General features: G+C 51.1%; 1 protein-coding gene and 1 long non-coding RNA gene across 2 annotated transcripts in view; both read left to right on the forward strand.

Annotated features, from left to right (window-relative positions):
- The first annotated feature begins 6,849 nt into the window (after positions 1-6,849).
- Positions 6,850-16,167, forward strand: LOC105733328 (uncharacterized). The gene is made up of 2 exons (XR_001111244.2): positions 6,850-14,318; positions 15,552-16,167. It is a non-coding gene; the product is annotated as an uncharacterized LOC105733328 (long non-coding RNA).
- Positions 16,168-18,268: 2,101 nt separating this feature from the next.
- The window catches only part of VAX2 (ventral anterior homeobox 2), a 31,652-nt gene continuing 25,085 nt past the window's right edge, over positions 18,269-24,835 (forward strand). Inside the window, exon 1 of the mRNA XM_012475666.2 lies at positions 18,269-18,549. Within this exon, the coding sequence (XP_012331089.2) occupies positions 18,315-18,549 (235 nt within the window). The 5' untranslated portion in view covers positions 18,269-18,314. The remainder of the gene's footprint in view (positions 18,550-24,835) is intronic.

Here is a 24,835-nt window from a genome sequence, read left to right on the forward strand (position 1 = left end):
GGTAGGGCCAAGCAAGGTAAGCATCCCCACAAGGGAGAGCGTCTGCCACAGTGAACCGGCATGGCTGTGTTGGGATCCAAGCAGGGAGACATCCACACAGTGTCAGCATCAGATGCCTCAGCCACAGTGGAGTGAACAGAGCCTCCTTAGTGCGGGTGGGGCACAGAGAGGTGATGCAGCCACAGTAAACTGGTTATACACCGGGAAACTGATCAAATAAACATACTGAGGAAAATAGGCAACGGATTTCTCGCTGTTGGAGAAGGCAGCTCTAAATACAGAAAAGAAGAAAACTAGAAACAGCCCTTCCAGCCTGGGCAATATAAGAAGATTCTGTCCTATAAAAAATGAAAAATTAACTGGGCATGTGGTGCACACCAGTAGTCCTGGCTCCTCAGTATGCTGAGGTGAAAGGATCACTTGAGTCCAGAATTTTGAGGCTGCAGTGAGCTATGATTGCACACTGCACTCTAACCTGGGCAACAAGAAGATTCTACCTGAAAAATAAAAATAATAAGTAATAAAACTCAATAATATAAAAACAACCCAATATAAAAATGAGCAAAGGATATGAATAGATATTTCTCTACAGAAGATATACAAATGGCCAACAAACACAAGAAAAGATGGTCAACATCATTAGTCAGCAGGGAAATGCAAATTAGAACCACAGTGAAATACCACATCATATCCACTAGGATGGCTATAATCAAAAACACAGATAATAAGAAGTGTTGGTAAGTATGTGGAACAATGGGAATTCCTATTCATTGCTGGGGGGCAATGTAAAATGGGACAGCCACTTTGGAAGACAGTATGGCAGTTCCTCAAGAAGTTAAACATAGAGTTAGTTATTTGACCCAGCAATTTCACTCCTAGGTATATACTCAAGACATATGAAAATATATGGCCACCAAAAACTTCTCCAAGAATATTCACAGCATAAATATCCAAGAATAATTGAGCATTATTCATAATAGTCAAACAGTGGAAACAACCCAAATGTCCATCAACTGATGAATAGATAAACAAAATGTGGTATGTCTATACAATGGAATTATTCACCCATTAAAAAATGAAGTACTGGTTTATGCTGCAGTATGAATGAACCTTGAAAACATCGTGCTAAGGGAAAGAAGCCAGTCACAAAAGACCACAAATTGTACAATTCCATTTATATGAAACATTCAGAAGCAAATCTATAGAGACACAATGTAGATAGTTACCTAGGGCTGGCAAGGATAGGAGGATTGGGAGGTGAAAACTAACGGGAATGGGATTTCTTTTGGGGATGATGAAAATGTTCTAAAATTGACTATAGGGATGGTTGTACAACCCTGTGAATATACATATATTTTTAAATTACGTCGTGTACTTTAAATAGGTGAAGTGTATGAAACACGAATAATATCTCAATAAAGCTGTTACCCCCCCAAAAAAAAAACAAAGAAGCTAGCTTGAAGAGACTCTCACATTTGGGACAATTTACAAATTAAATAAGTAATATAGTAACAAAATATAACTTGTTGAATACAATAGGAATGCATTTGTTGATATTGATCTAAACAATGCACAAAGAGTTTGATGAGGGGCAAGATACATACGTAGTCTAAAAGTTCCTCCCTGCAAAATACTTATTAAATGCAAAGGGAAAAATAATAACCTTACAGGGAGAAACTTACTCCTTACTCACACGATCAAAGTTAACATCACCAGTACAGGATACATCAAAATCATGTGCCATCTGATAGTATACAGTGAGAAGAATTCAACATCCAAAGATGCATAGTCTGAATTGAATCGTGAGGAAACATGAGACAAACTCACACTGAGGGGCATTCTACATAATAACTGGCTGTGAAAGTCAAACAAACCCTGGAACTAAACTGTCACAGATTGAAGGAGACTAAAGAGACATGACATCTGACTGCAATACATCTTTACTGCATCCTTTCGGTAATAAAGGACATTTCCAGAACTATTGAAAAGGCTTCATGAGTTCTGAGGAGTCCATTGTGATAGCGTTAATTTTTGAATTTTGGTGATTGCATTGTGATTTCAAGGGAGAATGTCCTTGTTTGTTAGAAATATAAAATAAAGCACTATGTCAGCAACTTGTATTCAAACAGGTAAGTAGGGGAGGGGGTTTCTTTGAAATGCTCTTGAAAATTTCTCTGTAAGTTTCAGATTGTTTAAAATAAAACAAGGAACTCTAATATATACAAAATAACTGGCCCAGATTCTTCAAAAATGTCGTTACAAACATATATAAAAAAGGTTGATAAACTGTTTACAGGTAAAGGAGACTAACAAGAACTTTTAAAACTAAATGCAACGGATAATATTGAATTAAATCTTGGACCAGAATAAATAATAATAAAATGAAAGACATTATTGGGACAATTGATGAAATTTGAGTAAGAGCTGAAGATTATATATCAATGTTAAAATTCCTAATTTTGATCATTGCAATGTGGCATGTAGGTGATGGCCCTCTTTCTTAGGAAATGCAGGCTAAAGTATTTCATAGTAAAAGGGCATGGTGTCTGCGACTTCTCCTCAAATGCTTCCATAAAAATAATTTTACAAGAAAGTGCCAATGCAATTGCAGCTAAAAGACAGCTATACTAGAGTTTTATAATATTCTTGCAACTTTTCCATAAAACGGAAGTTCTTAACATTTTAAAATAATATTAAAATGGAATATAAAACTCAATACCATATACATAAAATAAAAACACCAAAAAAAAAAAAAAAAAGAAAAAAAGCTTATTTTGTGAGACTATATAACAATAAAGACCAACATAACCCAGTGGTTTGGAGGAGGGGGTTGTGAAATTCAGGGGGGAGGAGAATGTGAGTGCTCAATTTAAAGAGATTAAATACTTTTTTTTTTTTTTTTTAAGCGAAGGAGTTTCGCTCTTTTCGCCCAGGCTGGAGTGCAATGGCGCGATCTCGGCTCGCTGTAATCTCTGCCTCCCGGATTCAAGTGATTCTCCTGCCTCAGCCTCCGGACTAGCTAAGATTACAGACGCTAGCCACCACTCCCGGCTAATTGTTGTATTTTTAGTAGAGACGGGGTTTCACCCTGTTGGCGCCTCTGGTCTCTTTTGATCCCAGGTGATACTCCCATCTCAGCCTCCCCAAGTGCTGAGATTACAGGCGTGAGCCACCATGCCAGGCCTAAATATACAATTTTTAAAAAAGACTAGGGAGGGGAGCTGCCGAAACGACCCCAAATTTCTCACCTCACACTTCTGAGGAATGAGATAGGGTAGGAGTAGGAACACAAGCATGAAGGGAAGTTTCATGTTTTTTCTTTATCTTTTGACACTGTTTGAACTTTTATGATATAAAATACAACCACATAATTATATATGTAATTTTTAATGCAGAGAAAAAATGGCAGAACAACTGATAGAAATGAGATAGAGATATTTTTATTAACATATAAGAAAACTATGACCTATTTTTTAAGGCAATTTGCAGAATGGCAGGGAATATGAATCATTGTTGCAAAAAAAAGTCTGAATAGTTCACATATGCAACATTGTAACTACAAGCCATCCTACTTCTGGAGAGAGGATTAAGGAAAGACTTTTATACACTTGGCTGATTATTTTACGAGTTTGTGTTGATATAATTTTTAAATTAATCTTATGTTAATATATTCTCATGAAAAAATCAATATATGTATTGCTTTTATGATTTAAAATACATATTACTGTGGTTTAGAGAAGGAATTGTTTCTTCGCGGACAATTCCCAGTTCTTCAAGAGTCAGAAGGCAAGACAATTAGTATTTTAAAATAAGGAAATGTAAACTACTTTTGAGCAAAACACAATTTACAACAATAATGATTATGTAATCATGCCTCTATTAGTACAGCAACCATTTAAAATAATGCAAATGCACAATGATGAGGCTGTCTGTTTCCCTTTTCCTTGAACTGGATGGCGAGAGTCTCACTTTCCTGGACTTTCCCACCTACATTTAAGCTCCCGCGCAGCGGACAAACCACTGCGTACCTCTCCAAACCCAACAAACTTCGCAGCCTGCGCAGGCGAAGGTTTCCCTGTTTCTCCCTCCATTTCTACTTGACAAACCCCTGCCTGGGGCTGTCCTCGGGAGTCACCTTCACTTCTTGCTAAGTCAAGTGAAGCCTTACCCGACTTTCTCCAGGCTGGGGAAAGAACCCCCACACCCCTCACCCACTCCCAGGCTCTCCTACCTCTTCTTCCCTCTCCCTACGATGCTTCCCACTACGCGCGGTAATTCTTGCTCCCGGGGCCTGCCTCCCAGAGACTTGGGGTGCAGGGAAAGTCCTCTAACGGCCGGACTGATTTAGTCTGGACGTTCCTGATCGGTAGCACCTCGCCCATAATGACCCGATAATACATGCCTGCGCAAATTGCTTTTGGAAGCTGTTGGGCAATTTATTAAAAGTAGTGAAAATGCAGTGAAAATTTCCCCTCCTGCTGAAACAGTAACAATCTTGAAGAAATAATCCTCCCCAAAGGAGAAAACTAAATACACGAAGATTTTGGGTTGAGCATCATTTTAATGCAGAAAATCTGGACACGCGAGAATATCTAGTAATTGAACGGTTAGGTAAATTACACAGTAACGTAATAGAGCATTACTCGGCCTTTGAAAAGTATACTTATGAGGATCATAGCACATAGCAAATACTAAAGTGTGGCCTCAAGTAGAAAAGGCTGAATACAAAACTACACGTTCACCAGGACTAAAATTATGCAAAATAAAGATGCACATTAAAAAAAAAAAAAAGACTGGGCCTTTTAGGGAGAGCACAGGGATATTTTTCCTGCTTTCAATTCTGTGATTGCTGTTCTAGCCTTGCGAACAGTGCGCAAAGGTTGGAAGTGGCGTCAAGAGGAGTCTCAACACTGTGTGTATAATTGTAAAATGAGACAAATTAGGTATTTTCAGCCAGGGGAATGCAATTCTAATGGAGGGACTTCCTGCACCTTGACCTGCCAGTCGGGGTTGGGGCCCGGCAGTGGCATTCCCAGAGGCTGTCCCAGAACCAAACGACGGCCAAGAGTCCACCTGGACGAAAGGGCAGGAGAGGGGCCCCTCGCCCTTGACCTTTGGGCTCCGCTCTGGCCACTTGGACGTTGCGCGGAGCAGAAGGCTGTTTGGTTGAATGCGTGGAGTTTCTCCAGCGATCGATCCCTTTGGACTGGCTTCCCCACCAGCAACCTGCGCGTCCCCACCAGAATCAGCCCGCTGGCCGAGCGAACGCCCGGATTCAGGAAACCTTGCGCGGAGAGCAGCCAGCCCACGCGGACCGGGCCGCGCTTTGTCTGGGGCGCGCGGCCGCCTATTTCCGGCCCCGCCCCTCGCCCTCGCCCCAGCTTGTCCCTCCCCCCGACCCTGCTCCCGCGCGTCCAGCCTACGCTGCTTCCCCCACTTTTCAGCCGGCTTCCCTCTCCCTCTTCCTTCCCTTCCTGCACATTCACACTCGCGCCCCAGCCCCCGTCACTATCTCCCTCAAGGACTTGCAAACTTAGGCCCTGCAGAGCGGACTCTTCGATTCTCTGTGGAAAATCAGACAGACCCAAGACAGAGGTCCCGGGGGTGGGGAAACCACGCCGCGCGCCTGAGCATCCGAGCTCCATTTCTCCAGGCGACATCTCCGGGAAGGAAGACCGAAAGGCCTAAGTTTGGGGAAGAGAGGCAGGTGTCTGGGGTGAAGGATGGTGGAGATGGCGACGGCCACCGGGCTGCCTGCACCCAGCCACCCCGAAAGTGCCCTTGTATCCATCCGTCTGGGTTTTTGTTTTTGTTTTTTTAGATCATCCATCAAGGCCGGGGTTTCCGGGTGAAGTGCGCACTTCGAATCCCACAGTATCCCCATGTGTGTTCCCCATGAGTATCCAAGAGCTTATTAAGAGAGAACTCAAATAATATATGAATACCTTCTCCAATAACTTCAAGTTAAGGGCGCGTGCACACACACACACACACACATACACGCACATACACACACACACACACACACACATCCAAAACATATTTCTCTCGTGGAAGAGCCTGTCTCACTTGTCTGTCCTTCCAGCTCTCACTTGGTGCATATGCAGGACGCACAGAAGGGTGGAGGGTGGGTTGCGATTATTTTTACACAGAAGATGTCTCACTCTGGGATCTGTTCCGCCGGGAGGCCACAGGTGCCAGGGGACGGGGAGAGACTTGCTCTTGGCAAGAAAATTTCTTTGCATTGTTCAGTGCAGGTTTTTTTTTTTTTTTTTTAACTATTTGTTTGCCTAAGAGATGATATCCCTTGCCAGAAAGAAAAAAATGTTATAAAAATAAAAGGAAACGGGATTACAATGTAAAGAATAGATAAGCCCGGTTCTGCAGATCTGCGGTGCGCGCGCCTCAGGACCTCGGATACATTTATTGAAGTAGCCGCGCACTCGTACCCAGATTCACCTCGCCGCTCGCTCATTCCTCCGGACCAAGGCCCAGGGTCAGAGGCGTCCTCGCCCTGCGGCCGTCAGAGGATGCGGCCTAAGCTCGAAAGCTGGCCAAGCTCTCCGCGCGCTCGGAACTCGGGCTTCCCAGTGCAGCCTCACCGCGATCGCAATGACCACTACCTTTCCCGAGCCCGGCCCAGAACCCGCCTCTCTCGGGGACCTTGACCTCGCGCGGACCTCGTCGTCTCGCTTAGCTCTCCCTGACCTGCTTTTGAACCCGCTAATCCCGTCCCGAGCTCTCGCCCCGAGGCAATCCCTCGCCTGGGCCCCGGCGCGCTAATTCCCGCTGACCCCACCGCCCCGCCGCCTCTCCCGGCTCGCGCGGCTGTGACCGGGATGAGGGCTTCCCGCCTCTGAGTGCGGGTGTGATCTGGTGCTTAGGCCCCGACGGCCACGTATCGCCTCCAGCCTGCGCTCACAGCCCCAAGCAAACCGTCTCTTGCCTCGAACATCCTGCCCTTCTCTTGCTTCCTTTTGTTTCCCTAGCATAATTCGTGTATTTCTTTAAGAAACCCATCGGACTCACAAAGATCAAAATCTTCCGTAATACACTAAGCTGGCGACGCTGCGGGTAAGCAAGCAATCTCCCACAAGGCTGGCGCGCAATGAGGGCGCAGGAAAGGTAAGCAGGATACCCGCCGCCAGGATCTAGCGCCAGGCGCGGGCGGGGCGAGCAGGCAAGAAGAACCGCGGACAGGGAGGCTTCGATCTCGTTTTTAAAGCGGGAGAGTGAGATGGGATGGTAGCTTGAGCTTCCAGGGATGGGGCTGAGATTCTGGAGCGACACTCACTAGTCATTTCATAATATTTTGTGCTGCTTAGAATTTTTTCTCAGTTGCATGTTTTCCTTTTAAAAGAAAAAAGGCTGGGCGCAGTGTCTCACGCCTGTAATCCCAACACTTTGGGAGGCCGAGGCGGGCGGATCAGGAGGTCAGGAGTTCAAGATGAACCTGGTCAATATAGTGAAACCCCGTCTCTACTAAAAATACAAAAATTAGCCGGGCGTGGAAGCGCGCCTGTAGTACCAGCTACTCGGAAGCTGAGGCAGAAAAATCACTTGAACCCGGGAGGCGAATCTTGCAGTGAGCCGAGATGGTGCCATTGCACTCCAGCCTGAGAGACAGAGCCAAAATCTGTCTTTAAAAAAGGAAGAAAGGAAAGAAGGAAAGAAAGAAAGAGAGAGAAAGGAAGGAAGAAAGGAAAGAAAAAGAAAAGGCAAAGCAAGGTGATTCACACCTGTAATCCCAACACTTTAGGAAGCCAAAGTTGAAGAAGCTCTAGAGGCCAGGCATTCCAGACCAGCCTGGGCAACATAACAAGACCCCCATCTCTACAAAAAAATAAAATAAAAATTAAACGATCGTGGTGGCCTCCACCTGTGGTCCTAGCTACTCAGGAGACTGAGGTGGGAGGATAGCTTGTGCCTGAGAGTAAAAGGTTATTGTGAACTGTGATCGTGCCACTACAACCAGCATGGGCAACAGAGTGAGACCCTGTCTCTTTAAAAAAAAAAAAAAAAAAAAGGAAGTCATTATTTTTAAAGTTGATTAAATTAGTTCATGCCACACGCATTTACAAACACAGGTCACACATACATATACACACCTCCAAGGTGTGGGTCGGCATGTTTGCTTGGGGTTGTTTTGCTTTGTTTTGTTTTGTAAGCGAACTGAACCGAACACAAGGCACTGTACTTCCCTTCCTGGTGTTTCATTATTACAGGACCATGGAGGCTTCATAAAAAGAATTTCTTTAAGGGGGTTTATTTTCAGAGGCTGTTTTCTAGCCAGGAAAACAAATCAGATACTTAGACTTATCCCCTGGTGTACCTAATGTGTAAACAACCAGGTAGAATGCTCCTCCCACCCCAAAGATCAAACTCCACAGTTCCAGCCTTGACTCTGTATCAGTCTGACCATCCACGGAAAGGTTGGTCATCTCCAGTGATTAGGCTGCATGACCAAGGATTTGAGTCTGTTCAGCTCACAGCAGTCCCCCAGTGCCTGACACACTGTAGGAACTCAATAAACATTTGTTAGATGACACATATTTCAAGGAATGTGCAACAGCTCCTGGAGAACTGTTTCCAGTAGATATAAATTCCTAGCAGCATCTTGGGGTAAAAGGACAGGTTCCCTAGGCTGCCACCTCTAGAGGGCCTTGGCTAGTGGCCAGCACCTTCCCACAGAGGCCCAACAGTCACCCAACACAGGCTGTCATTCAGCTCCTCACCCTTGCATTTTGAAAGTCCTCTCCCAGGGTCAAGAGATAGAGAATTCCTCTAGTCTGGTCGCACCCAGGCTGGTGGCTCCTGGAGACCCAGTCCCTGGGAAACCCCTTTTATTCACCATGGACAACAGGCCACTCAGCAGAGAGGCCATGGGTGCTTCTGTTGGGACCCATCTGGATCCAAGAGCAGGGCCTCAGGCTGACATGGTGAAGGGGAGACTTCAGAGAGAGGGTAACCTAAAAAGAGGTGCTAGAGATGCCTGGCTCCTGATTGCCAAGCTCAGCCTGGAACCCACTTGGAGGTGACACTGATCACTGATCACAAATGATTATTGCTTGAGGCAACAGGACCCCAAACCTGAGGGTTCCCCAGCACTGGGGACATGGGAGACAGGTGGTTGATGACCACCTGTCACCAGTGTCCAGTGTTCTGGCTTACACAGAAGGCATGGCAAAGACAAAAAAGAGACCTGCCTGCATGGTAAGTCACTGTAGGCAAGCTGTCTGAGGCACAGTCAGGAAGAAAAGGTGAGCCACTGCCCTTGATGGAAACATGGAAACAAATGCTTCAAACCCATTGTAACAATGACATTTAAATTTGTGTTGCACCAGATTCGTTTGACTTTTAACACACCACAAATTCAAAAGGTATCAAAGAATATAAAGGCCACCCATGCTGACCTCCAGGCCCCTCCCCAAAGACAGCCTAGGGAGCAATCCCAGTGATCCCAGCTACACCCTGTGCTTTCCAGGCACACCTCATGGGAAATGATGCCTGCCCCCCCCCACACACATCCTTTGCAATCTCTCTTTGCCTCTTGGCCAGAGGACTCAGATTTTTCTTGGGCTCGAGATGCTGTTCCTTCCCTGAATTGTTCTCTGGGCCTCAGGAAAGGTTGCTGGATAGGGTGGGGTCCTCAGGCTGGGAAAAAATCAGGATCTGGCTTTGGGTGTAAGAGTAGAATGACAAACTCAGAATGTTCCCCAGTGTCTTGCCAGGGCCGCATTGGAAGAAGGAAGACAGGGCTCCAGCCCAGGCCTCACAGTACACTGTCTCCTGAGCTTGATGTCCACTTTTGGGACACAGAAGGTTGAGCCAAACTGGAAGGAGAATTGCTGTCCCTCAGCCTTGGCAGCCAGTTGCATTTCTCCTGCACCCACCACCTGGAACAGCACTAAGGTAGCCAATGTGGAGGGCCCTGGAATCTGGGTTCACAACCCACATGCTGCACAGTGTCCCACTGCTCCCCTTGGGTGTGGCTAACCTCATTTCTTCATTCACCCTGGTGGGAGGAGGAGAGGGACCAATTAGGGCTACAGTGTGCTCTCAGCTTTAAGCCTTAAATGATACAAGCTCAAATCTTTCCTTCAGCACCCGCAGAGTGCCAGGTAAAGTACACTGGGTAAAGTGCTCTAAACATATTAATTTACTCCTTGTAACATTTCCAGAGGTTGATACTAATATTACTCCCACTTAATGGATGAGAACACTGAAGCATAGAGAGGTTCGGCAGCCTGTTAGCAACTAGTTAGTGGTAGAGCCAGGATTTGAACCCAACCTAGCCAAGAGCCATGACTCTGAATCATTGCTCCAGAGACTTTATTCCTACAAGGCTGCAGTCCAGGTAGCTTCTCCCCATTGGACCAAACTAGAAGGAATGCTTCCAGAAGGATAGCTGGGGACCCATAGCTATCCAGTGGCATTTCCCAAGCCTTGCCGGGCTCCTCTAGCTGCTCCCAGGGAACCTCCCCTGCTCTCCTGGTCAAGCTGCTGAGCTGCTGGCTGAACACCAGTTCGGGAGTCACAGACATGCTCACACAAAAGGTAGAAATAATCCAAATGTCCGTCAACAATGAATGGATAGACAAAAAGTGAGTTAATCATACAATCAAATGTTCTTCCATCAGAAAAAGTAATGAAGTACTGATACATGCTACAACATGGATGAAATTTGCAATGTTATGCTAATAAAAGAAGCTAGGCACAAAAGTCACATATTACATGATTCCATTTATATGAAATACGTAGAAGAGGGAAATCCACAGAGAAAGAAAGTAGATTAGTGGTTGCTTAGGGCCGGGGGTTTGAGGAGATAGGAGGCTGGCTGATCCAGATTTCTTTCTGAAGTGATGAAAATATTCTAAAATGGACAGTGGTGATGTTTGCACATATCTGTACACAAAAAAACCATTGAATTATTTACTTTAAATGAGTGAATTATATGACATATAAATTACATCTCAATAAAGCTATTACCAAAAAACAAAATCAATTCACAACACACACACATAGTTCTAGAACATAAGACCGCCACCCAGCCAAGGTAGATCCAGGCTCTGCCCTGTAAGTGTCCATGTCCTTGCAGTCCAAGTTTCCTTCAGTCTCTGTAGAGGCCGCAGCTTCCCTGCAGTGCATGACACTGCCCTTCAATTCAGTAGCCCCCTCCTGGGCTGTGCCTGGAGGCTGGATCCAGCCTACCGAGAACTTCTTAGACTGGGAGAGAGCCTCGTTCACAGAGTGAAGTTGGAGGGAGGGGAGGAGATTTTTGCCTTGGCAGGGCGCTTGGGGTCCCACACAAATCAGCTATGTGACCTTGGTCTCAGTCTCCTCTTTTGCAAGTTGAGACAACTAAGTCCCCACCCTAGTCTTGTGAATATTTCATGAAATTATGAGTCTAGCACAGCTTCTGGCACTAGCCAGTGTATTCCATGTTAGAAAACAGATGAAGGATGGACCAAATTTGGAGGATAATCTAGATAAAATCAGAGAGGTGGGAGTGAAGGGATTTAATCTGTTAAGAAAGAAGAACAAGTTTTAGAAAATTGTCTCAAGTCTCTTGCATCTCTTTTGATCATTTCAACTCCACATCTAGCGGGATTGTAATTGCCTGAAATGGACAAGTGAAAGAGGGCACTCCTCCCCTACAGAAAGAGGGCAGAAGAGGAGAGGGGAAATAAGGAAGCAAGAAAAGGGAGAAGGAGGAAGGAGAGAGTGTTGGTGGGGAGGATGCCAGGGAAACTGCCTCAAAGACTCAAGAGACAGGAAGGACAGAACTGCCCAGGGAAGAGGTGGCTGAGGGGAGGAAGGAAGGCCAAAGAAGAGAAGGAGAAATGGAGGCAAAGGGAGGAGAGGTGGCCAAAGCGTCAGGTGAGAGATGAAGAGGAGGAAGAGTTACAGAGATCCACTGGGGAGAAGAAGGAAGAAGTCATCTAGTCTGGAATCATTCTGGAGAAGAGAAGACCACCAAGTCAGGAGTCCAAAACCCCCTTTCCAGAACCTGGGGACACTGGTCTCCATTGGCTGACAACTGGGAACTCTCTCCCTATTCTGGCCCAGCCATCCTCTCCCTGCCCTTGGGCAGCCTGGAGAATCCTGAGTACCTTGGATGGAGAGGGCTTTGCAGATTAAGCTGGTCACCTGGAGGTTGGGTCTGGTCGTGTCCTGCCTGGGTCTGTTCAACCATCCGGGAATGAACCTCCTCCCCCAAAACTTCCCCAACCTCCCAGACCCCATCACCCCTGACTTGCCTCTTCCCTGACCCCACCCAAAGTCCTGACCATTTCTCATTTCCTGAACCAGAGCATGCTGATCACCACTGGCCTTTGCTCCAGCAAAGTGCCAGCTTCCCCAGCCCTTGTCCAAATTCAGTGGTTCCCAACCAGGCTTCATCTGGAAGCCTTTTAAATACATGGATACCCACTAGGAATTGCTAAGGAGCCATTTGGTCTTCACGTGAGCACCAGTCATTTTAAGTTGTCTGGGTGATTTAATATGTGGTAGGTGTTAAGAACTCCAGTTTGTCTCCTTCCTTAAGCCTTCCTGGCCGTGGGCTAAGGCCATAGCCAAGGCAGTACTGCCTGATGCATATCTGCCTGATTAGGTACCTAGAGGACCTCCTCAGGTCTGGCATGTTAGGAATCTTCATTCCAGTGTGGCCTTCTTTACAGCCCATCCTAGACCCACAGCCTCCCCCAGGAAGCCCTCCTGGATAGGCCCTGGGGCTCAGCAGCTCAGGAAAGTTGCCAGCACCTTGCATCAGGCCTGGCACACAGGCAGCAGATTTTGACAAGCTCTAGAGCTCCCACAGCTTGGCTGGGATCCCAGCTGGGGCAGAGAAGACTGAGCAAAAAGGGGCAAAGCAGGTAAGTGCTGCCTTAGGGGGCTCCCTGCTGTGCTCTGGAGGTGTCTTAGGGGAAACTAGGCCCAGAAACCCACACTGAAGTGAAAGAGGGAAGGATTCTGTGGCAGTTGAAGTTACTGTCCTGCAGCCCAGAGCACACAAGGCCAGCTGAAGACTGTGGCCTAGGCCAGAGGTAATGCCAGGTAAATGCCAGGTTTGATAGGTGATGAATCCAGAGGTGGCACAGTGGCTGGAGTTTCTGGCTTCTCACCCTGGACCAGGCAGCTCCAGCACAGCAAACTTGGGTTCCCTGTTCCCCACTCAGGGGTAACCTTTCACCCATGCTCATGAAGAGTGCCCCTACAACCCAAGGGTCCTTCTTCTGCATAAACCCCAGAGTGCAACACTGGCATCTACTGTTGTCTGAAATGAGCAGTGACTGAGCCTGCAGGGGCCAGTGATCCAGGAGGGACCTACACAGTGGAATTCCAGGAGCTCCCCGACCTCTCCCAGCACCCCAGGAGCTGCCTATGGTCTCACTGTTGGAGCTGCCTCCTTCACTTTCAGTGCTGCTACTTTTCTCAGAAATAAATATATTTTTATTGTTTTATAAAAATAACAATATTCATTGTAAAAAAAAAAAATCCAATAGCATCACATCTTAAAATGTCAATCCTTCCCTAGCAATGTGTGGGACAGTGGGTCCCTCCTTAACAGGCTAGTGCAGATGTCAGGATCCCAGGCACTAGAGATGGGGCACAGGCAGGGAGCTGGAGAAGGAAGTGGGGTACAGAGCCTTTCTGCCAGCTCAGTCTTAGGCTCCCTGAGCAGTGTCTTTGAGGATTGTTTCTCTTTGCTCATCCCAAGCTCCCAGCTCTCTTTAGCTACAGGAGAACTCCCATTCCCGCACGATGGCTGAGCAGAATGGCAGGCCTGGGGACTAGATTTTTTGGGAGGAGGGCAAATGCTGCCCAGGATCTCCCAGGGACCTTAAGGTGGGCCCCAAAACCAGCGAGGAGAGGGGAGGGCAGGAGACCCAAAAAGAACGTAGGCGGGGCAGAGCAGAGGAACCCAGGCTGCCTGAGCGTCTGCGCTCTCGGCCTGAAATGGCTGGGAAGATGCGCTAGCTGAGAGAGGAGATGGAGTGATAGAGGCAGAGGGGTCCCAGGAGAGGACAGGAAAGAAGCAGGAGGAGCCCGGAAGGCACCCCACACCTGCGAGCACCGCGGGAAAGAGTCCAGGCCCCAGCCTTAGCGAGAGGGAAGTGCACCCGAAGGAGCAGGCTGAGTAGGGTCCAGGGTCTAGGCCTGGAGAGCCGGCCTGCTGCACCGGCCAAAGCATCTCGAGGGATACGGAAGAAGAAAGGACGCTGGACACAGGTTCTGAGCACCTGAGCCTGATGCTGAAGGCTCCGCCAGAGCTGCACGAGGGCTGGCAGTGAAGGACAGACCGGCTCCGCAGAGAGGTACTGGGGAGTACCTGGGGGAACCTGGCCTACGAATTCCAGCCGCCCATACACTTCCTTTCGCTCCCCTAGCACCCAGCACAAGTCTCACAGTGCCGATCCTAGAGAGGGCCGCTTCGGGTCGCGGTGTTGGGGGAAGAGGGCAGGGGAGTGTATTTATCCGCAGGCACCCGGGATCCACTTCTCAGAGCCACGGAGGCTCAGGAGGTCTGGCCCTCCCGCTGAGAAGGCGAGAAGGTGAATGGGGCTGGGCTGGAGGGTTCCCTGGGAATGACCGGAACCGTCCCACGCCCTGAGAAGGCGGCAGGAATTGGAGAGTGGCGGAGGATGCTGAGCAAGTCTGACTCCAGAGAGGATGGCCTCTTTCCCGGATTCTAGCCGGGCTTTGGAGAAACCCCAGGGAATCCCAGTTCTAAAGGGCCTCGTAGGGGAGCTTGGAGAGGGAGTGGCCCGCCTTGCGTTGATCTCCCCATTCCTGCCACTTAGAATGGAGGACCTGCACCACCATTGCCCTCCCCGCACCGTCTGGCATCCCCCTTCCAACTCCCCTAGGTTCAGTTTCCCAATCGCCTTACCAAAACAGAGACGAAGTAAAGAGTCAGAAGAATTCTCTGGGCCCCTGGGGTCTTGGCGGGGTGGGATCACAGTGAGACCGCAGGTGGAGACTGGCAGTGAAGAGGAAAGCAGCAGGCCCAGGACCCAGCCCCGAAAGAGGAATCCCCGTTCCCAATGAATTCGCGCCAGTCGGACTCACCACGCCTCTAGCTCTGCATCTGTCCGTCCTGCACTGGGCAGGAGGGTTCCTCTAGAGCCAGGCAGGGACCCTACTGTACGCACGCTTTGTTCCCCAACCCACGCACATATTCTGAAGGGCCGGTACCGACCCCCACATCTCCCAGTACACCCTCACCACTTGTCTGTACCCCGGAACAGATGTGCCCAGCCTTCCTCACCAAGGACCCGCGGGCCAGGCCATAGCGAGGCAGGATGTCCTCTGTCTCTAGGAAGGGGAGGACACCGGTGGGAGCCTAGTGGCTCCTGCACAAGGCGCCTCCTTGGTGCCAGCGAGCCTAGGGTTCAAGAACCTGTGTTTCTGCGGCTGAAAGGGGTCTGACTGGGTTAGGAAAGGGCTTGGTGAGGAGACCCAGTCCTTCTCTCCACTCCTCCTCCATACACACCCCCGCGCCTCTGTGCACAGAAGCCCTGACCTCCTCACTCCATCCCCACATGCAGGTGCACTGGAGCTGGGGCCCCACTGCACAGGCCTGGCCAGAAGAGAGAGCCAGGACTCCTGAGGGAGGCCGAATCGTGTACCTCCAAGAGAGAATGTGAGAAAGGAAGAATAACGGGTGCAGAAGAAAGAAGACTGGAACACCCAGCTGGCTTGGAGCCTGGCAGTGCTCGCTGCGGTGCTACCTGCGGGGCTCCCTGGAGCAGACAGGGAAGGGAGAGCTGCCAGAACCTCCAGGGTCTTGGCTCCGAAGGACTCTGTGGGAGGCCTCCGACCTCTCTCAGGAGTGTGCTCACGCCCAGAAGCTCATCCATGGGCCCTGGAAAAGGACTCCGGGACTGAGACTGGCATGGAAAGATGCCATTTGTGAAATGAAAAATTAAAACGATGACAACAAACAAAGCCTGGCACAGTACAGCAGGTGCCGTTTTTCCATTTTTGTCTGCACAGAAACTGAGGCCTGCAGCAAGTGGAACCGCTAAAGCTGGGGGTAGGGGTGCAGTGTCCAGCCAAGCTGAATGTTTGCTTATATTTCTGTTTATAATTGTTGTATACTAGATGCATCTTACTCGAGTAATAAAAATAAACTTGAGAGAGCCAAAGAGGCAAAAAACTGAAGCGCAGAGTAGAGATGGTGGTTGGGTGAGGAATAAGTCTTTTGGGGAGTTTGGCGGGTGGGGAGAGAGAGGGTCTGAACTGCATGGCGGTCACTAAGGAGTTCGCTGCCATTCCAAGCACCAGGCCAGGAGGAACAGTGTGGAGAGCTCACCGCACACAGGCAACGTGGATTCCTTCAGCCCAGCTGGGTTCCACTGGGTCACACTTTCTCAGGGACCCTCCTGAAACTCTATAAGCCTTTCTCACCCCTCCCTCCCATATACCTACACACTCCTACAGCCCCAGGACCACAGACTCTCAACACCTACCGGTAGTTCACACTGCTCTCCCTCTGAACACCCTGACTTAAGCCTTGGGCTCAATCCCACCATTCCTGCCACCCACCCAAATATCACTTTGTGGCTGCATTTCCCTCTCTCCTTCCCTTCCTTCCATCTTTCCTTCCTTCCTTCCTTCCTTCCTTTCCTCCCTCCCTCCTTCCTTCCTCCCGCCCTCCCTTCTTTCCTTCCTTCCCTTCCTTCCGTTTGTATTACCAGCAAGACCTCCCGACCTGCCCTTTATACCCTCCCCTTTTCCTAGATCCCACACTCTAAGTGGAGTAACTATTAATCATTCAATTAAATAATTGGTGTGTCCCCCCCAATCTCACCTTCTGCGGGGAACATCTTGCATCGGAAACACCCAAGCGTTCACGTGCACACTAGACACACACTGTGGCACTGACACACGCACACACTCATATACCTGCTTTCCCACTCGCAGGGTTAATGGAGGCTGCACCAGGGACACTGAGCCATGCTACAGCTACTTTCACCGGCACAGCTACGCCCGCTCTCGCAGACACCCTTAACCAGATTCTTGGACAGACCCAAGCACCCTGCTCACGCCAGCAGGTCAGAAAAACGAAGGAAAGTCTGAGATTGTAGTGCTTTAGGGGATGGAGTCACAGGCCTTGTTGCGCGTGCACACATTTGCACACACACCTCCGTTCCCAATATTTCGTCAAGGCCCCCTTCTGAGTCAAAGAAAGGGAAATCTGGGCCCGGCCCCTCCTGGCACTGTTGAGAGAAACGCTAGACTCGGGTGAGCGCTGGCCTCTCCAGTAAAACCTGGGGATTCGCACGCTTCGGAGGGACCCCAGTTGCTCAGCTCCTCACAGCCTGACCCTGCTTCACTTCCAGCTGTGCTCACCTCCACCCTTTACCTCTCCGCAGCCTCGGAGAAGGCGGAACCCGGGACAGCGACAGAGCTCGGGGGAAGCAACGCGGAGGGAAACAAGAAAATCCCCACCTACTATCCCTGTCTCAAGGTGCGGTGCCCCGTGACGGTATCAGACCTACGGGAAATCCAGGACTTTGCGGTCTTCCACGGTCTCACCTCACTCTAGAGCCTCTCGCCTGCACCCGGCTGTCTGTCAGTGCGCTGGTTCACTCTCCCCGGGAGATGCGGGTGAGTCGGTCTCCTTGCCTCACTTTCCTAGCCTCATTCTCCTACTCTCGCCCTTGCTCTTCCATGAGGGCCAGGGGAGAGAGTCCTCGGGGCCGCGTTCATGAGTGTGGGTGTGGGTATAAATTTAGAGGTTGGCGCACTGAACCCAGGCCTGAGCTCCCGCCTCCAGCACCCCACCGACCCCGCCCCGCCAAGCGCCCGAGCAAGGCCAACCTCCTGTTCTCTGGTACGTCTCGCCGAGGTCGCCTTCTTTGCGCACTTTGGTTATTGATCCTGCTGAACCGGCCGGAGCGCAACGGCTGCGCTTCTCTGGGAACCGAGGGAATGGGGAGGTGAGTAGGCTAGGGGAATGGTGGAGGGGGAGGAGAGGTTGATCAACTTTAGGAGAGGGTGTAGGGCGTTCCTCAGGGCCGCCTCAGTCTCCCTCTGCCGGGCTCGGAGCGGGGCTAGACTAGGGGTGGAGTGGGGCCAACGCTCCCTTCCCCCTTCCCCTCTCCCCGGAGCGCGGAGCCCCGGCACGACTGGGAGTCCTGGAACCCTGACTCCCGCCCAATCAGCAGAGAGGGGAGGAGCAGCGGCCGGGGGCGGGGCCTGAGGAGGAGTCGGGCGGGGGCGCGGGGGGCGCGAGGGGCGGGGAGCCGCGCTGAGGGCCAGCCTAGGCTGGCTCCGCCGTAGCTGGGTTGGCAGTGGCGGTAGGCATGGGCGATGGGGGCGCCGAGCGCGACCGGGGCCCCGCGCGTCGGGCGGAGTCTGGTGGCAGCGGTGGGCGCGGCGGAGAGGAGGACTTGCGAGCTGATGGCGGTGGCCGCAGCCCAACCGAGGTGGCCGGGACCTCGGCCTCCAGTCCCACCGGCTCCAGGGAGAGCGGCGCGGATAGCGACGGACAGCCCGGGCCCGGCGAGGCAGACCATTGCCGCCGCATCCTGGTGCGAGGTAAGGGGACAGCCCGCGGCCCTGCTCCACTGGACCCTAACCCTACCCATACTGGGGCCCCCGACCTTTCTGCAGCTGACACCTCCCAATTCGTATATTCATTCATTCCTCACCCAGTCATTCACTCAGCAAATATTATTCTGAGCGTCTATTGTGTGCTGGACATTGAGCTGAGGGCAGGGGACAAAGCAGCGAATGGGACCGAAGCGGTCCCCGTTTCTCCGCCTCTCTGGCCAGTTCCCTAGCCCTAGGCCCACCCCGTACCGCAGAAACCGAGCGCGGGTTGCTGAGAGCCTGGTCTCCGTCCCGTGACCCTCAAGGCAAGTGCGGAGAAAAGCGTCACGCGCGCTCCGCGGGGACAGGACGTAGAGGGAGCAGCGTCGGCAACCGCGGGAGGAAAAGGCCCCGGCTCTTCAGGGTGGCCGCGTTGCTTCCTGGCCTCCAGCACAGCCTTGTTTCCCAACCCCGGCAATCGGGACAAGTGCCCGGGGGAAACCACGCGGGACGCGGAGGGTGACGTGCGCGGCGCTAGCCCGCTGTGCTTCACTCTCTCGGTTCCCACTTCCTCGCGGCAACTGGGCCCAGCTGGCTCTCGGCGCCGCCTTTCCGAGGCCTGGCTTTTCACGTCCTTGCCTTTCTCCCTCGGCCCTTGTCCTCCTCTCTCCTTTCCCCGCCATTCCTCTCAGCCGAACGCGCCTTCCCAGCACCTTCTTCCTGCAAGCGCCTCGATCTGGACTGCGGCCGATTCCCAGCCCTGTCCAGCCTCCTTGCCGCGAGGCCGAGGCTCCCCAGGCCCCCAGCGCCAGCCTCTCGCAATGCCGAGGGCTCCGCTTTACCTCGATCTGGGCCTCGCTAGGCGAGATGGGAGGAGAAAGGGGTCTCCCGGGTCTTGCCCTCAGCCCGACCCCAGTCCCCGGTCAAGCCTGAAGTCTGTTGCCTCCCCGATCCCGAAGCCCCAGGACCGATAGACCCAGAGCCAGAAGAGGCCACTGGCGGTAATGGCTTTCCCAGGCTCCTTCCTGGGCTCCCTCCCCGCGGCTTCCTTCTCCTGCCTCTTTCTAGCCTCTTCACACGCGCTGCTCCGGAGAGTCGCGGGGCCTCTGGATGCCACCGGCCCGGGCTGATTTCTTTGGCCTCCACCTGGGGAAAGGAAACAGGCTAGAAGCTGGCCCTGGGTCGTTCCTCCGAGGGGATTCTGTTTGATCTGAGCTCGGGTACCTTCAAGCTGACTGGGACACCCTGGGCCATTTGGGCACAACCTCTCTGCGGCGCTGGGTGTGGGTGGCTCTGGGGACTGGAGACAGGGAGAGGGTAAAGCATTCATGCAGCCCAGTATGAAGGTGACTGATGACTGCCTTGAACACAGAGGCAGGGGCCCTAGCTCTGGGAAACATTCCTGGTGCCAGCTGTCACTGGGACAGTGGGTGCTCACTGCCACTCATAGCTGACGCTTGAGTCAAGGTAGTTATACCATCAGGAATTTCAGCAGGTGTGTGGACCTGTTGGGCACCAGGGATTAAATCAGATTTTATTCTTTAGACTGTGAGGTGTCCTGAGTGCAAGGCATAAGCAGCCCTTTTGGTTCCATTAAAGAAATCTGTAGGACCACCAGAGAAATCAGTCCCCCAACCCCACATTCCCAGGGGAAGATCTAAAGTTCCTGCCTCTGACACTTATTACCTTGAAGCCCACCTATGGGTGGGCATTTTCTTCTGCCAGGACAATTGTGAGTTCTCTGCCTACCTAACACCCTCTCCACTCTACTAACCCTCTATGTAGAGCAAATAAGTTTTGTGTACAGATGTTAATTAAATAGGCTTCAGGAGTAAACTCATAGAAGGTGTAATTCAAAAGTGACCTTTCACCCTGTGAGGTGAGGCCACCCAAGCTGGGAACAATTCACAGCCAGGCAGAGATGGGCTTGCACTGGATGTGAGACAGCCGGTGTGCATCTTCAGCGGGTGTACTTTTATAAATGTATGGGCACACACAGAAGTGCCATTGCATTAGTAAAATATAATAGAAATACTAATACAAAGCATAGAGGATATATTTACACACCTAACAGAAGTGAAAGGCAAATGGGGCTTTTATAAATCCCTCTGCCCTTCCCCATCTACTGATGAGGAGGTTATTATGGGCCTGAAATGCTCAGGATGTGATTTACCACTAATCTCTCCTAGCCGGGGTCACCTGTGTCACTGGCAGTCCCGCCATGGCTCAGGGCTCTGATCAATGAAATAGGCCTGGCACTGGTGAAGGAAAGTCTGAACTGCCTTGGACCCTGAATGAACAGCCCTTTCATATATAGGGCCCTCAATACATTTTGCCCTTGACCTCTGAGAACGCATCCTCCCAAAGTACCTTGGAAGGAAACCACTAAAAGGTAAAAGGGAGGCATTTGCCTTTGCAGTCCTGTGTTGATGTTGGGTTGGAGCCTCACCCCTTCTGGGTCCTTTCTGCCTCCTTAAATTCTGCACTCCTCTGCCTAAGGGCATACCATAAGAAGGCAGGTTTGTTGAGGAAGTAGGGGAAGCGCTTGGGCACAAGAGTTAGGCAAAGTGGGTTTAGATTACTGGCCTTACAGCCCTTTAAACCTGAACCAGTTTCTTTGTTTCTCTTTGCTTGTTTCCTCATCTTACAAAGGGACCCGTAGTCCTTACCTTGTCAAGAATCAGAAATGATGTCTGTAAAATTGCAAACACCCAGCAGGATCTCCACATATATTTGTTGACAGAAGGAAAGGTGTAGCTCTGAGATGACCCACAAACCACTTTTGATGGGTGGGGCAATGGACCTTGCTTGTCCGAGGCCTCTCCCAAGTCATCCCGTGCCCCTTCCTTCTGGCTCTGGGCCCAGGGCCTGGGCTGTACTGGGAGGTGAGCACCTAGAGGTCAAGAACCCACTGATGGTAAAGGAAAATCGGCACCACCTTGCAGACCGCACAGTGCGGTCCTCCCCAATCTCCTTGGTGGGACCCAGGGAGGCCAAACCTGCACAGTCCCCTGACTCAAAATGAAGTCTCCTTCACATCACACACGGGCACAGACTGAACTGCTGAGATGATAGGCCCGGCACACAACAGATACCTGGCACATCGCACCGCGAACACAGAGAGCCTTCCATTTGGATCCCAAGGCCTGGAAAGGCAGCTACACACCTCCGAGTGCACAGTCCCTTGACCAGTGAGGGCGGGGAAGGGGGAATCCTTTTGTTTTATATTGGAAACCGCTGGTCAAAGGCAAGCAGGAAGCAACCAAAGGGACAGGCCGCCTCTAAGCCGTGGCTCAAACAGCACAGGGCAGTGGCCGAGCACCAGCTTTTTCGGTGGAACTGGGATCCCGGCAGGCAGAAGAGGTGGACAACTCTAACCCCAGACTCCCTACAACCCCCCGATCCACGCTCGCACACGCACACTCAAACGCACCCTTTTCCCAAATTACTCCGGATGCGAATTTAACGACCGATTTTCATAGATTCGTGAAAGTCTGTCCACCAGCGTCACCCAACACAACAACTTTTGCAGACAATGCGTGGCGTCGGCTCCTGCTCACCCAAAGCGGCCTCTCCAGGCTAAGAGCCACCCCTGCGGGTCCTCAAACCCCATTCGAAACCCTCCGAACCCCTTTGTCTGGGAGCGGAAGGACGAGATGACTGCAGGATTCCTTGGAGAAGCGACTCGCTGCAACCCCACCACCAGCAGCAAAAACACTTTCGACTGGGAGCTGTACGGATGTGCGGATGGCTGGGGGCAGTAAGGGGACGCGTGAAGCCCAGGCCTCTGGCTTGGGCTGGGTGATTCCCGCTGTGGGACGGGTGGGATTGACTTTAGTGGAGTCCAGCCCCTCGGAGAATCTGCGGGCAACCAGGACCCAAACTCCAGAAACACTGAAGTCCGAACACGTACACGCAGCACAATGGCGTGCAGCCACCGGGGCCCTCGCTCCCAGAGACGCGTGCGAAGAAGCCATGCAAGTCGCCGCAGCTTTGGGGATCCGGCTGGGAGGTTACTGCAGGGACAGACGCCTCACCTCCAGCAGCCGCGTCCAGGCTCATCACCGGCCAGCCTCTGCTCGCTGTTTAGATTTCCAGCAGCCACTGGGCTTGGAGAGATCGGCCCGGCCTGGCCCTGCTGAGCAGGCCTTTAGCAAGGACCACGGGACTTTAGTCTCAATATCTGAGTCTGTTAATAGACCTGATAACCCAAGACTAGCCCCCAGGCAGACGTGGAAAGGTGTAAATGGCTCATGCAAGGAACTGCACTTTGAGATTTTTTAATTTGTTTTTATTTTTTGGTTTTAGCATTTGTGGAGGGTTTCTTTTTTGTTTTCTTGGGGTTGCTCTACATTATTTTTTCCTTTTTGTTTTCGGCAGGAGACGCGCATTCCCATAGTGGGCCTATGCTCGGCCCTCTCATTTGGGTCTTCTTTTGTTTCACCCCTTCCATACCTCCCACCCCGCCCCCCGCCCAACACGCACACACGCTGAAGTAGACCAGCAACCCGAAAAATCATCTTGTTGGTGTGTCTTGTGCGCCCAGTTTTCATTTTCAGGGAGCCGTTCAGGAAGATTAGACGGCTCCTTCCCTCCTCAGGCGATTTCTGTTCCCTGCCTCGTCTGGTAGACCCAGGAACCCGTGGAACCGGCACCGCATTCCCCCACACCCACATCTTCAGGGACGTCCCTTCAGGGATGGGAGATAGCAGTGGCCTTCACCTGCAGCCAGTCAAAGCTACCAGGCTCAAGTCTTCTTCTTTTGTGCACCACCTGTAAGGAGAGAGGGTGTCTATGCATCACGCTGGCCTGGGTGCCATTTCCCCATCTCCCCCTTGGCCCCAGGCTCCCTTCTTGTTGGCTACATTTCTTTGATTTCTATTTTAATGGTGGGAGATGGAGCATATGAATTTTGCCTATTTGCACTTTGCTTAATATAAAATCACAAATAATGCTAGACCTGACTACCCTTGGAGAGCAAGTAACCAGTTACCTGGCTGTGCATCCCCAGATTCTGTACCCCAGTTCAAGATGCTCTGGTAGAGGACACCAAGGCTGAGTGGGCCTGCCCACCAATCCCTGGGGCCAGACAGGTCCAGGATCCTAGTTTATCCCTCACACCCCCAACCCCACTCACCCTGGAAGGCAGTTGGGGGTTTCAGTGTCCTGGGTTCTCCTCCTGCTGGTAGATGCTGCCTGGGGATATCCAGCACAGCAGAAAGAGGTAGCAGCCCCAGGCTTGGATGTGGCCTACAGAGCCAGGGTGAATGCACCCGGAAAGTCAGGGAGAGTTCCGGACCAGAACTTGTAAAGGCTCAGGGCCCTCCTTGACTCCCCCCCCCACACACACACACACAAGGCCTTAACATCTTTTGTCCTTTTGTTGTTGTTGTTCTTTTTTTCTTTTTAAATAGAGTGGTTGCTCTGTTGCCCAGGCTGGAGTGCTAGGGTGCAATCAGAGTTCACTGTAACCTTGAACCCCTGGGCTCAACTGATCCTCCCTCCTCAGCCTCCCAAAGTGCTGGATTACAGGACTGAGCCACCCCGCCTTTTTGTTCTTTAACTTATTCCACAAACATTACTGCGTACCTACTGTGTACCAGAGTGATTCTGGCTGAAGCTGGCTGCACGCAGCTTCCCAGGGATGTGTGCTGTTCCTGCCCAGCTCCCGCAGCCAGGCCGGGAGCAGCAGGGTAGAGACTTCCGCGCTCAGGTCCAGGGGAGCGGGTGCCCAGAGCCCGGTTCCCTAGACACCAGGCGCATGTTGGATGTGTTCGCTGTGCCCACCAAATCCAGGCGATCTCCCCGGATGTTTTTAGCGCACAGTAGGCACTCAATAAATACTTCTCGAATAACCTAAACGAGACAAAATTCATCAGCATCGCATATTTCTGTAGGTACTAGGCGGCCAACTCCTTCTCCCGGAAGAAAGTGTGAGTTCTGAGATTATCTTATTTTTCGACGTTGCAATGTCCTTATATGAAACGGTGATCATGGCAGAATATAGAATAATTGGTAAAACGTGAATCGACAACGCCATAGTTTTGGAATTTTGTCTGTGTAATCCGGAGCTTTGGTAAACACTGAAATACAAAACCTGAAAATCCTCATATATGTGGCCGCTTACCGCCTGGCCCAGGCTAGAGCGGAGGTCGTGGGAAGCGCTGGGCCGCTCCTAAGGTCAACCGCGAGTCTCCTGCTTTCGGCGGCTGCCGGTTGTGAGGTTCCACGGGCAAAGGCAGCCAGAGAGTTGACAGAAATAACTGGATAAATCTGTGCCCCTGCCCTTCCA

Source organism: Aotus nancymaae, unplaced genomic scaffold (assembly GCF_030222135.1).
Source record: "Aotus nancymaae isolate 86718 unplaced genomic scaffold, 86718_ANA_hifiasm-v0.15.2.pri h1tg000057l, whole genome shotgun sequence".
Taxonomy (NCBI): domain Eukaryota; kingdom Metazoa; phylum Chordata; class Mammalia; order Primates; family Aotidae; genus Aotus; species Aotus nancymaae.